Source organism: Meles meles, chromosome 16 (assembly GCF_922984935.1).
Source record: "Meles meles chromosome 16, mMelMel3.1 paternal haplotype, whole genome shotgun sequence".
Taxonomy (NCBI): domain Eukaryota; kingdom Metazoa; phylum Chordata; class Mammalia; order Carnivora; family Mustelidae; genus Meles; species Meles meles.
In genome coordinates, this window is record NC_060081.1 from 38,178,249 (window position 1) to 38,193,102 (window position 14,854).

Sequence of the window (14,854 nt, forward strand, 5' to 3'; positions counted from 1 at the left end):
GATGGAGCCCTGTATCACATCAGGCTCCCGGCTCAGTGAGGAGCATGCTTCTCCCTCTCCCTCTGCCTCTGCCTGCCACTCCCCCTGCTTGTGTTTTTTCTCTCTGCCAAATAAATTGTTTTAAAAAATCTTTAAAATTATTATTCTTGAGCTGACTTGGAAGCTTATGTGAGAAATCAGATAAACTGGGTTTTGTTTTTGTTTTTTAATATTTATTTGACAGAGAGAGATAGAGAGATCACAAGTAGGCAGAGAGCAGGCAGAGAGAGAGGAGGAAGCAGGCTCCCCACTGAGCAGAGAGCCCGATCCCAGGACCCTGAGATCATGACCCGAGCCGAAGGCAGAGGCTTAACCCACTGAGCCACCCAGGCGCCCCTAAACTGGGTTTTTAAAATTTTTTTAAAGATTTTATTTTTTTGGATAATCCCTACACCCAACATGGGACCTAAACTCACAACCCAAGATCAAGAGATTCATGCTCCACAGACTGAGCCAGCCAGGTGCCCCACAGATAAACTGGTTTTAAAATGTCTTAAGGCAAGTTTGTTTATTTGTTTGTTTGTTATAATTATGTTACCTCTTGTAGTTTCTTTTGAGTTATTTGTGGTTACTTCGCTTAAATAGGTAATTAAGTATTTTTTAAAGATCTTATTTATTTATTTGAGAGAGAGCAAGAGAGAACACAAACCGGAGGTTGCAGGGAGAGGGAGAAACAGATTTCCCATTGAGGAGGGAGTCCGACTTAGGGCTCACTCCCAGGACTGTGGGTTTAGGACCTGAGCACAATGTCGACATTTAACCAACTGACCCAAGGTATCACAGTAATTCAGTATGTTTTCACAGTAATTCAGTATGTTTTCACAGCAACCTGTGATCCTATAAAATCAGGAGTTCAAACCTTTTAAGATATTTGACAACTTTTGGCATTATGCCTTCCCAAAATCGAATCCTAAGTAAAATCTTGATCCTTAACTGACTTCCCAGAGGGTTCCTGGAAAATCTCAAGAGATTTGTTCTTTTCCTTGTAAAGTGAGAGATATCAAAAATTAATTAGATACATTGAATAGCATAATAGTAAAAAGTGCTGTCAAATAAGAAGAGATGTCTAACTTTCATTAGGTTATATTTGTGTGGGTAAATGTTATTAACATAAATATTTCTGGGATTATATGAAGCTCCTAGAAATTTATCAACGTCCTCACTGTCCTTATGTCCTGGTACTGCTTTGCCTCATATTAGACACAACAATACTATAATGTTATCAACATTCCAGTTTATTATTCTCAAATGCAGCAGTCCAGAGAAACAACAAAAGTTTCCTGCCAGTTATGCTAATTTCATAATGAACTCTCATGAGATGTTTAGCCACAGATAGTTAAGTCTTCGCCATCCGCAGAGAGTTATTGGTTGTCTTGATGCTTCCCTGGAAGCTCTTACAATCAACTACAATCCAGGATGCTTGTCTTCAACCTGAGCAACTGTCTCAAAGACCCATGGAAAAGGGACTATGCAAGGCACTCTGGAGTATAGGCTTCTGGTAGCACTGACTAACATTGAGAGCATGTCATTGGCCTGAAGGATTTGTAGTAGGCAAGCTGATGGGTTCATGAAATTGCTAGCCCAAGATCAGATCAAGGAGAACAAAAATTAATTATCTGGTGCAAAATGAACTGATGAAGGATTTTACATCATATCTTTTAAATATTGCTCCGGCCTTTAGGAACTACTTTCTTTTTGCTCTTAAGGTATCATTAACTTTCAACAATGTAGTAGATCATACTTTTGAAAACACTTATTTTTTTTCTCCCTGCCTCATACCTCCAGAATTTGGAAACTCTCGTTGAATATCCTAATTTTCATGGCAATATAGTTATTTCCATAGGTTCAATAAAAATCTGTTTTCTTTTTAAATAGGACATAACTGGAAACACTTGTTATATGATCAAGGCTTGATTGGAACATCATAGTTAAAGAATGACATGTATAGAATCAAATACAACTAGATAGTTTTAAGGAAATAAGGTTGATTTTATGGATCTAATAATTATAAAGCCCTCTTGGTATCTGCCACTGGCTTACAAGTTTCCCAGCATTACAGGTGAGAAAGGAAGGATCTTTCAGGGGATTTTGAGAAGAAAGGAACTCACTCAAACCTATAGGTACTACAGTAAAATCTAGCAGTAAGTTCTTGGCTTGGCATTCTAGCCTCAAGAAACACTTAAAGGTCTAATTTAAACTTTCTTATAACATTCTGGCAAAGCAGACTCTCTGCTCTCTCCAAGTCAACAGAGAGCTGCATTTCTTCTGCAGTGCCAGCAGCACTCTAAGACACAATGGTGAAGGTCAGAGAAAACTGAGTTCTCAGTCACACTGAGTGCCTAGTTACCAGTGCTCCTTTTTTTTTTTTTTTCCTTTTAAAGATCTTATTTGTGAGAGAGAGAGCATGAGCGGGAGGGACAAAGGGAGAGGGAGCGAGAATATGAACCAGACTCTGCATTGAGTGCAGAGCCTGACACAGGGCTTAATCTCAGGACCCTGAGATCACAACCTGAGCTGGAACCAATAGTTGGTCACTTAACTGACTGCGCCACCCAGACACCCCACCAGAGCTCCTTTTAACTCTGGCAAAGTGGATACTGTCACCATTGATGACACTTTCACTGACCTCAACTACACAGTCTACATGTTCCAGTATGATTCCATCCATGGCCAAGTTCAATGGCACAATCCCATTAACATTAAAAAGCCAAGTGAACCTTCTATACCTTCCTATTGAAACTCTAACCCTCCCCCCATTGTTAAATTGATACATACGTCTTTACCTCTGGCTATTCGGTGAGTTGTTCACCACTACAGAGCATTTCTGCATGCACACTAAACTTTTTTCCTGTTAACCTGTCTATTGTCTGTGAATTTGCACCCAAACTTGAGTTGGTAGAAGAAAAGTTTTCTTCACAACAAATGCTTTTTACATCAAATGAGAAAATTCATTAATTAATCAAGCAACTAGAATAGGAACACCAAAACCAATCCAAAGAAATTAAGAGAAAGGAGGTCATAGGAATAAAAACCAATATTAATAAATTCAAAAAGAAAGCCAAAGACTTAGTAGGTAAATCTAAGAGCTAGCTCTTTGAAAAAAATAAAAAAATATAATCTTTTTTTTTTTTTTTTTTTTTTTTTTTTAAAGAGAGGGTAAAACAGGAAAGAGGAGAAGCGGGAGCTATAACCAGCTACAGTAGAGAAGACATCATAGGTCAAGCTCCAGAGTGGGCACGGGGAAGCTGGGTCCATGTAGATTTCAATTGCCCTAGTTAGAGGTGACAGTAGTGCCCAACAGGGTGAAGTCTATCTTGGCTACAAGCAGAGTCAAGAACGATTTCCCTGCAATGGACCGCACAGCAGCCAGTATTGGAGGCTAGACACAGATGCTTCACAGAGGGACGGACTCACTGGGACACCAAGAGCATTATCTACCCCAGGAGACATCTGTAGCAGCAGCAAGTGCCTGTGCTGGGGTGCTGGGCAGAGCAAAGCTGAAATTCCATGAGAGGGCTAAAATAGCATCAGCAAAAGCTGCTAATTCCAAATGTGAATTAGGGCAGAATCAAAATAGAGATCAGGAATGGTGAAATTATTATAGGTCTCTGTACAAGCTAGAAAAAGCTAAAACAATCTAATTCTTTACCTACAAGAGTCACTTCAATCAAGTGATCAAATAGACCACACACCATTAGTAACGGGACAGACCAAAAGTGTGTCATACCAGATATGGCAGCAGTGAGAACCCAGTCGCTTCTATGATAGTCTTCCCAGGTGTGCACAACTTGAATCTCATCGAGAGAAGACAGCAGACACACACAGATTCAAGTACAATCTACAGAAGCAGGGGCCTATTCATCTCCAAAAGTATTTAGGGCATCATATTAGAGGCAACTCAGAGGAACAGTTTCAGAATGAAAGATAACAGAGCAACTCAGTGTAGTTTGTCATTCTGGACTGGATCTTTCTGCCAAGAAGGATATTATTGGGACAAATGCGGGAACTTGAATAAGGTTTGTGGACTGTCGATTAGTTGGGAGTAACGTGTTCAAGTTAATTCTTTGATCTTGATGGATGTTTGGGGCTGTAAAGGAGACTGTCCCTCTGTAGGAAAAACACACTGAAGTATTCACAAATGACTCAGCAGGACATCAGCATCTTATTTTCAGATGGTTTAGAAGAAAAAAAAGTATGGGCAACTTTTATGTAAATTTAAGATTGTTTTCACATTTTAAAAAATGGAGGAAATAAAAGCATTGCCCTTATTTCTGTGACTCAGTTAATTTTGTCATTTGAATTCATTCTCTCCCAGGGCTCTTCATAGCATGTGTTTCTTAGGCAGTTTTATTCAGATTTCAATTCATTTTGCATTGATTTTTTTCACATGAGATGATATCATTTCCCTTCACTCTTGTAACCTTTTAAAAGGCTGCTGTACAGCCTTCCCATGGCTACCCACAAGTTTAACCATCCCTCTCCTGTGGGAGATTTGGGGTTTTACAAACTTATTTGCTTATTTATTTGGATATTTGTTTGTCCATTTTTAGTATTCTGATTAAGCTTAGCGAATAGTCCTGAATGTGTATCTCTTTATAGAGTGAGGATTCTTTCCTCAGACTTTCTACAGCTGAAGTCAAAGAACAGACACCATTACTTTTTTTTTTTTTTAAGATTTTATTTATTTATTTGACAGAGAGAGAGAGAGAGGGAGAGAGATCACAAGTAGGCAGAGAGGCAGGCAGAGAGAGACAGGGGGAAGCAAGCTCCCCGCTGAGCAGAGAGCCCGATGCAGGACTCGATCCAAGGACCCTGAGATCATGACCTGAGCGGAAGGCAGAGGCTTAACCCACTGAGCCACCCAGGTGCCCCCAGAAACCACTTCTACACTGTATTCCAGAGTATTCTATCAGCCAAGCTTTCTATCTGCCAGAAATCTGAAGTGCTAGTTGACAAGCTCCTTGCCCAGGAGGAAGTATCTTAATTATAACACATACTTATAACTTAGTATGCAAAAAAGGGGGAGAAAAAGATCTCGGATTTTTATGCACATTTCAGTTTTAGGGAAGCTGAATATTTTCTCACGCCTATGAAAAATAATTTTTTTCATAGTTTGCTTTGTGATTTGTTTATGTTTCTCTTTTCTCTAAACTATTTCAAGATTGAAATCAGTACTCAGTAAAAAAAGGAAGTCTTTCTCACATGGAGTTAGACATATATAAATAGAAACTGAAAAACCAAGTAAATATAAATATAAGCGATTTATAACTTAATAATTATAATAATTATATATAACATAGAATATTGTGTGTGTGTGTATATATACATATATATATATATATATATATATACACTCCTGCCTGGGGTGCCCCCTCAGCAAACTGAAACTTATATAACCTTCTTGTCCCTAAAGTGTTCCACTTGACCAAAAAGGAAGTATATCCAGTCAGTCAATCCTCAAAAGCCAAACCAACTCTGGGTTTTCTTACCCCAAACAAGGCTGTGTGGTCCATCCCAACCCATCAGATATACTTTGTTTTTCTTTTTCCTTATTCTTTATTCTATAAAAGCTACTGCCCCATTTTATAGTTCTCCGAAAGAAGATGATCCACTTCATGAAGTGTTAAATAAACTTTGTTTTATTTCATAATTTTTAGTAGTATGCACGTGTACAAATATATGTCTGGCATACATACATATGTATACGTGTGTGTATATATATATGTCTGCGATGTGGGAAACAAAGGCAGAATAAAAAATTATTAAATTTCTTTACTATTTAGAGCCCACTGACAAGTCCTTGAAACAGGCAGAGGGACATTCCTCCAGCGACTCAAATGCCTTGGTTTTAATACTTTGCTAAGGGCAAAGGCAATCTTAGCCTGAACCCCTCTTCCCTGAGGATCCTGTAAGTCTACTTTAGCATATAAAAGTTCCTTTAGAAATTTCCTTCATCTCAAACCACCCCCAAGATACATGTTGGCAATCATCCCCCAAGCATATGGCCCACCAATACACATCTCATGATTAAGGTCTTAATGATTAAGGTCTCATGATCAAGGTTTTATTAGACAGTAATAAATGACCTTTTCCCAACAATAGCTAAATCCCCTCAAGGTCCTAAGACCTGTTTTCCAAAATTCCTTAGGGACTTTAACTATCCCTAACTCCCCTCCCAACTCATAGGTATATAACCACCACCCCTCATGACCCCACTGCAGCTCTTTCTGCCCACGGGTCCTGTCCTTTTTGCATCAAAGATGTCTCAAGAATTCTTTCTCGGCCGTCGGCTTCAAACCCTAAGGTCTTTCCTACATCACATGTACATAGACACTGGAGATAAACACACACACACATAACTTATTCTAATAATTTTTAAAATCTTCTTATATGAAGTGATGCTTTCCTAGGAAAATCTAATCTCTTAAAGCTGATTCAAAAAAAAAATAGAAAATCTGAATATATTCATAACTTGGAGGGGGGAAGGGAACGTCAAAAAACCTGAAGTCAGAGCCAGCTTCCAAGGTGACTGTCCCAGGTCTTCCACTGAGCTAGCTTTGCATTCCTTGAAGACTGAAAACACCAAAAGCCAGAGCAATATGCAGTGAATAAAGGGCTTGCAACCCAGGAGCAAAATAACTGGCTTCATGTTGGGCTTAGAATTAGTACATTTTCCTTTGTTTGTTGTCATCTGCAAAGACTGTGATTTTTAGTAATTGCTTCCTTAGTTGCTTTGCTCAGATTAAATTTGGTCCATGATACTTTAAGAGTTGTCAAAAACCCTGTGTAAACAGACACAGAGCTCACAGTGACCCCAGTGCAAATGGGTGCAGCCCACCGGCAGCCAATTTAATCAAGGGGGAATTCAGAGTATTCACCGCAAGCAATTGATTTTCAAGAGAAAAGTCAGCAGGATCAAACAGCCTGTTGGGATGAAAATCCCCCTGAATCACCCCTATCACCGTGTTTTCTAGCAACTAACTCCTGACTCCATATAGAGTAATAGCCAAATTACTATAATTATCCTGCAACACAAGTGGCATATCAACATTATCTTAAACGTGGATTTTTTGCATAATCTCTCATTATTATCATTCATCCTCCCATTTGGAAATGGCAAACAACAACAAACTGTGATCTACCTCCCAAAGAAGAAAGGTCACCAAAGAGAACAAATGAAAGGGCTATTTACATGTGAATATACTAAGAGAGATGTGTTTTACAGGCAAATACACTCTTGAAATTCATTAAATGCCTTCTCCCCTGCATCATAAATATGGGCAAAACAGACATCACCTACTGAGAAAATAATCCCAGCACATAATGATCATAACGAACATAAATAAAGACACTTTTCTTTCAAAGACCTCGGGGCCCTATATAAAAATGTGTTTGTATTTCTACCATGGTGAAATGACTGGTAGCAAGCACGCCAGTCATAACACAAGTCCTTCCTAGTGTTGAACAGTAGAATATGAATATGGTCCCCAGTCACCTTGCTCTCTGCAAAATAACATTCTTATCTGGGTGCCATCATTTGTTGCCGCTGTTTTTAAAAGCATTCGAAAGGACGCAGAAATCAGTACTTGAATTAAGATGGAAAAATCAGCAAGAGATTTTGTTAAATACAGCTGATCCTTGAACAGGGGTGTGAACTGTGCGGGTCCAGGTACACACGGATTTTTAAAATATGTATATAAATATGGTACAGTGCTGTAAATGTATTTTCTCTTCCTTACAATTTTCATAATACTTTCTTTTCTCTAGCTTACTTCACTGTACGAATATAGTAGATAATATATACAACATACAAAATATGTATTAATTGACTATTTATGTTATCTGGAAGACTTCTGGTCAACAGTAGTCTATTAGTAGCTAAGTTTCTGGAGAGTCAAAAGTTTTCCCAGGGGTTGGGGTAGGGGTGGGGAGAGGGCACACAGAGACCCTAACCACCACGTTGTCGAAGGATCAATTGATATCAAAAGGCTCACCAAGACTTTTGAGGCAGTGTCCCTGACAACAAAACTGGGTTTCAAGTCTGCATCATCTTCCTGGTAGGTTTCGAGTCCAAAGGCTCCACCTTAAAAACCCCTGTAAGAGTTCATGCTGTCAACCCTGGAGATAATCACACAAGCTGGGCATAGGTCTGGTATTCTATAATTATTTTATCAACACTTTTTGGCAAAGCATGAGAACTCACACGGTTAATTTTAGAAAAGCAAAGTTGCCAAGAGTGGCTAAAGCTTTGAAAGAATGCAATTTTGTTACCTTCATATACCAAAAACAAATTTAGTGGCTACAAAAACACAACATTCAGATTGTGATAAGTATGAGTTGGTGTCTCAGGCTTTGTATGAGCAACATGTAGAGTGGACTTTCTTGCCACTATCTGCGTAACTACCATGACCTTGTAGTCTTGTCCACAGGGCTCCAGGATACGGACGGTTAACACAGGACCCTAAGTGTTATGGCTGAATTGTGTCCCCACAAAATTCATATATTGAAGTCTTCACCCCCAGCACCTCAAAAAGTGACTATATTTGGAGATAGTATCTTTTTTTTTTTTTTAAGATTTTACTTATTTATTTGGCAGACAGAGATCACAAGTAGGCAGAGAGGCAGGCAGAGAGAGAGGGGGAAGCAGGCTCCCCACTGAGCAGAAGGCCCAATGCGAGGCTAGATTCCAGGACCCTGAGATCATGACCTGTGCAGAAGGCTGAGGCCTAACCCACTGGGCCACCCAGGCACCCCAGGAGATAGTGTCTTTTTTAAAAAGATAATTCAAGTTAAATGAGGCCATATGAATGGGTCTCCTCCAGTATTACTGGAGTCCTTATAAGAAGATTAGGATACAAATTAAAGAAAAAGAGAAGACCATGTGAGAGACACAGGGAAAAGACACATCGACAAGCCAAGAGGAGAGGCCTCAGGAGAAACTGATCTCGCCTACACCTTGATCTTGGACTTTAAGCCTCCAGAACTGTGAGAAAATTAATTTCTATTCTTTAAGCTGGTATTTTGTTAGGGCAACCCCAGCGAATTAAGTGGGTCACTTAATAACTACAGAATGTACTGGGTGTTAAAATCGTGTTCTGAGATATATAATGCAAATATTTTGGCAAAATACTGCTATGCTCTAAACACAAGCGTTTCATCCATATTTGGTACCCATGTTAATAAATAAATAATAAATAAATAAATAAAGTGAAACAGAAGGCAACCCAGACATATAAAATGGAACCTTAGGAAGAAAAGCTAAAAGGCTCTTTGAGACACAATAAGATTTGATTTAGCTATTGTTTTTTAACTCTGGCACTGGAAACTAGTTTCAGATGTTTCTTCCTCCTACAGAGAGAATTGGAGGTAAGAAGAAAATGGAAGTCCAAAGAAATTTAAATAAGAGATAAAGAAATATGTCCCGACAGAAAGTAATTTTTTAAAATTAAAATTAAAATTTAATTTAATTTAATTTTAAAATTTAAAAGGCAACAATGCTATGTTTTATATGGACACATTAAGAAAATCACATTTGAAGGGCCTTCTAAATATACAGTAAGCAACACTTTTTCTGAGTGGTTTGGTTATAAGGAGCTACACTGATTCTTCTTTTGAATGTCCACAACTCTGTTATATAGAACCAAGTTTCTTCCTGCCAAGGGCACATCAGTACCACAGAGATTCTGCACAGTGGGCCCTGCATACATAATGACATTCACAGATCTGAGCCTGAGACTTCTGCTCCCCAGGTCACACCAGCCTGCATGACAAACAAAAGTTGCTCTTGGCTTTTTTTTTTTTTTTTAACCAGTAAATGTGGCAATGCCACTACAGCTGCAGAAACGCAGACTGTGCCCTATTTTGCCTTATGTACTACCAAGAAACTTGCCAGCTAGATTCCGAATCCAAAGTCTTTACTGTGATGATGCAGCAGACAAAAGACACAGCGTGATTTTCAAACACTGGGCAGGGCCAGCAGTGGGGCCAACTGGAAAAATAATACCGTTTTGAGCCATTTTATTGTTATTGGAAGAAAATACACATAAACTACCAGGCATATGCAATATCCTAATGTATGTTTACTAAGTTTTTACAGAGTCTTAGCCTCTTAGGGGATCTTAAATATCATTTGGTACAATCTCCCACACAACAAGAAAATCTTTCCTAAGCATCTATGACTCTTTCTTAATGAATTCTTCTAAAATTGGGAGAAACTGCTACTTCTAAACTAGGCTTTTCACTACACACAAAAAAATAAGTAAATAAACTTTTACTAGAGTTTCTTTATATTGGGACAAAATCTGCCTCCTCAAATTTTGTTCCTATTGGTCCCAATTTAGTCCCAGGGTTTAGTAGATAAAAACTAAAGTTTATGAGTGTGTGCAAAAGGTTATATATGCAAAATGAGTGACTGAAAAATGGAAGTAAAATGCAAATTGAAGGTGCATAGTTAAACTTTTCAAATCCAATGAAAACTTGTGATATGGCTGAAATAACAAATAGCTAGTAGGCTGATTAGAATGTGGGTAAGTAGCTAAAGAGGGAGGGCCACTATATTGGCTTAAGAATGTTGAGCCTTGACATTAATCTGCTCAGAAGGCTTGAGATTGGTGTGATATTGCAAGTTTCACAGCTGGTGGGGAAAGTGTAGACCTTGAGCCAAGGATCTGAGAACAAGTGGTTTATTTGGGAGGTGATTCCAGAAAACATAAGCAGGGGGGTGAGGAAGAGAGAAAGGGAAGAAAAGGCAGCTAGTAAGCAATGTGTCATTACACAGATTACCACTGGACTAGCTGGAACCCAATCCCATAGAGGGAAGAAAGAACTCTGGGAGACAGTACAAAACTAATGTCACAGAGTTATCCCACCTAAGAAGTGAGGGAGCTGGGGTATTTATACGTGGACTCCTAACAGGTGTGTAAAAATAAATGCTTCCACAGCTGATGGGAAAAGACTAGACAGGCAGTGTCAAGTCTTGAGTAGACCTTGAGTCAGGGACTCCAGTACAACCATTTATTTGGGAGTTGATTGAGAAAGAGGCATAGGGGGACAAGGACATAAGACAGGGAAGCAGAGACTGGTCATGGAGTGCTCATTTCCTGGCCCTTCCAGCCTGCCTCCTGCATGGGGCAGAGAGGTCTTCCACAGTTCTGGCAAATCCCACAGACACAGAGGTGAAGATTCCAGCACATGGAAGTTGTCCAGAGGGTGTACGTGCACGCACACACATACACATGCACACAAAAGCTTGAAGAAAATGGGTGGGCCACTGAGAACTCCTTAAAGTGGTAACTCATTACACAACTTATTGACGTGAAGAAAGCTGATCAAGTATCCGATATAGTAGACACACCACTGGAGTTTACAAAGCCATCCAAGATAAAAAGTCACCTTGCCAAGCAGAGAGGGCTGGGGCTGGGCTCCAGGGCCATCCACCCCTGATGAGCTTGAAAACCTTGCATGAGCTTGGATGGGTATAAAAGAGAAATAATGTCACCTGTCCTACTCTCCTGTATCAAGTTATGAGGATAAAATGAGATAACATATACAATAATCCTTTGAAGAGTAGAAAGTGCTAAACAAAATACAAGGTATAAAGCACAATGATGTCTGCTCATTTGAAACAGGAATTTTAGTTCATATTTTAGAGAATTATATTTTTTTTAACTTGAGACTTTCATCAGAAAAACAATGAACAGTAGATAATAGCACATTTAGAATTTTCTCTAGAGTCTCATTCTTTGTTGTTGTTGAAGGAAGATGGCAGCAAAATGTGTTGATGACTCTTTTCTTAGATATAATAAGCTGTTGATGATTTGTGAATCCATCCCTGAGTTATTTGGAAGCCTATAATAGTGCTCCCTGATGACAATTTCATAATCATCTTTGTATCAGTGAACATAAAGCTGGATTTTCAAAAATAAACAAGGCACAGAAGATAACAAGAGCTTTCCTATTTCCCTTACTTCCCATTTTGTCCTAGAAAAGGAATTTTAAGTAAAAATATTAAAGGTGGTAGAGAGAGGTAGGACTTCCTTCAGCTCCCATATCTGGGCTGTGAAGTATGTGTTTTAAAGTCCAGGGTTCCGCCTCAATTTTGAACTCTGTTTCCCCATATTGTTTCTAAGATTGGAATTTTCCATTCTTTGTATGTATGGAACATCATAGTAGTCTCAGGGTTACTCAGAAACACACTGGAAAGAACTTCAACTTTTCAACTTGTTTATTACAACCAAAGTCACAGGCGGAGATACAAAAGAATTTTTTGAGGCCTTACTCTCTTTTTGGCACTGAGCTGAGCACACCATGTAGATTCTAACAGTTAGTCTTCCCAACAACTTTTTGGGTTAGATGCTGTTTTCATCTCCATTTTATGCATGAAAAAGATTGAGCCATAAATCCTATATAATGCTGCCTTCAAGAAGAATCTATGCACTCGAAAGTGACACAGATAACTTATGGTTCAGGATTGTGTCATGCTGAAAGGTTCTTTTTTTTTTAAGATTATTTATTTATTTATTTATATATTTATTTATTTATTTGTTAGAGAGAGGGAGAGAGAGAGAGCATGAGCACAGGCAGGCAGAGTGGTAGGCAGATGGAGAAGCAGGCTCCCTGCCGAGCAAGGAGCCTGATGTGGGACTTGATCCCAGGGCACTGGGATCATGACCTGAGCCAAAGGCACCCGCTTAACCAACTGAGCCACCCAGGTGCCCCTGAAAGGCTCTTTAGAACACTCCAGTATCTATTCATTGAGACGCATGGCAAGCCAACTTTCACTCTTAAAAAATAATGACTTCAAACCTTTCTTTTAGCAAAAGTGTGGTCATCAGTACAAAAACGAAACACCTCTCCATCTGTGGCTCTGTAAGTTCTCTGTAATGAGTGTGAACATTCAGTGTGTACATCTATGCCCGTGGTTTCCCACTGAGGGGATAAGATCAGCCAGACAGACACCTGCCATTGCTTATACTGACAAGTGCTTTGCCAGTGCCTAGTGTGTTCCTCTTCCTATTTTTGAACAATCTTGACATCATCCTTCAGACATGAGAAAGCAGAGCAATTCAAAATGCCTGATTTTAACCCTAGAAAGCTCAAACAGGGGGCGCCTGGGTGGCTCAGTGGTTAAGCCTTTGCCTTCGGCTCAGGTCATGATCTCAGGGTCCTGGGATCGAGCCCCGCATCGGGCTCTCTGCTCAGCAGGGAGCCTGCTTCCTTCCCCTCTCTCTGCCTGCCTCTCTGCCTACTTGTGATCTCTCTCTGTCAAATAAATAAATCTTAAAAAAAAAAAAAAGAAAGAAAGCTCAAACAGGTAAAACGCCAATTGCAAACAAGTAACTATCACTAACAATGATGGTCAAAATTTAATGAGCACTAAGTCTGCTCAAGACACAGAATAAAGGGGGTGCCTGGGTGGCTCAGTGGGTTAAGCCACTGCCTTCAGCTCAGGTCATGATCTCGGGGTCCTGGGATCGAGTCCCACATCGGGCTCTCTGCTCAGCATGGAGCCTGTTCCCTCTCTCTCTCTCTCTACCTGCCTATCTACTTGTGATCTCTCTTTCTCAAATAAATAAAATCTTTAAAAAAAAAAAAAGACACAGAATAAAGGGATACCTGGGTGGCTCAGTTGGTTAAGCACTGCCTTTAGCTCAGGTCATGATCCCGTGGTCCTGGGATTGAGCCCTGCATCCATTGGGATCCCTGCTCAGCAGCAGGCTCAGAGCCTGCTTCTCCTTCTCCTCTCCCTCTGCCCTTCCCCCTTGCTCATGCTCTCTCTCAAAATAAAGTCTTAAAAAAAAAAAAAAAGACACAGAGTAAAGCCCTTGACATGAGTAATCTCAGTGAAACTTCACAACTCCCTTATGTGGGAGGTATTATTATTATTCCTATTTTACAAAGAGAGAAACCCAGGTTTAGAGAAGTGAATTAACATATCCTGCCTCTGTCTGGTTTAAGATGGAAACACTTTACCTGGAAAGGTATCCATAGTGTAGGAAGATTTCATCAAAATACCAAAGTCTGAGATTACCTAATTTTTTTTTATTATTTCATATGGCTAGAAATAATTTAAAGCAAGTTTAAAATGACTATACTTGCAGTAGACTTGTACTATATCATTTGTCAAAGACATAAACACAAAAGCATTAATTGGTGAGATTGAACCTTAAAACCATACAAAACTTCTCAACTTATTGACTTGAAAAAAGCACATTCTATTTTGATGTGTGTGTGTGTAAAAATGCCAAAATACTATCGATTATTCACAATGACTGTTCTGAGGCAGGAATTCCGAATTTAGGGAACCTTAAGCTGTAGAGCCATCATTCAGTACACCTGTGTGCTTTTGGCCATATGTGCTCACAGATGGGTGCATCTGATATGATTAACCATGGAAACTATACCTTCAAGGGAATTGGAGAAGGAGACATAAAATAAGCCATCTAGTTCCCCCACTCCTCAAAACGCACAATGGTGTAGAAGGCATGGATGTAACTGCTGATGTGTTCCTGTGATAGCCACTGTACCTTGATTTCCTTTAACGCTCTGCTCTTCTGGTGGCTGCAGAACATCATCGGGGTGTGGGGAACAGAGTCCATGGAAGGGCCCCAGGTCAAAGCATTCATGCAGGAGCTGCAGGTTCACTCTTGAGCACACACTCATGAACCCGACAGCTACACCTTCCACCTGAAACACCCAAAACATCTCATTACTCTATCAGACTCCAAATGAATTCTCATCACGACACTTCCAGGAGCCTACAGCATGCAGGCAGTTGGTAGCTTGGCAGGCACCTTGAGATATTTAAGGTAGAAGC

General features: G+C 39.6%; 1 protein-coding gene across 1 annotated transcript in view; it reads right to left on the minus strand.

The window, feature by feature from the left end:
* The window catches only part of CFAP61 (cilia and flagella associated protein 61), a 290,455-nt gene that overhangs the window by 221,248 nt on the left and 54,353 nt on the right, over window positions 1–14,854 (minus strand). The window contains exon 8 of the mRNA XM_045980366.1: window positions 14,565–14,724. Coding sequence (XP_045836322.1) covers window positions 14,565–14,724 — 160 coding nt within the window. The remainder of the gene's footprint in view (window positions 1–14,564; window positions 14,725–14,854) is intronic.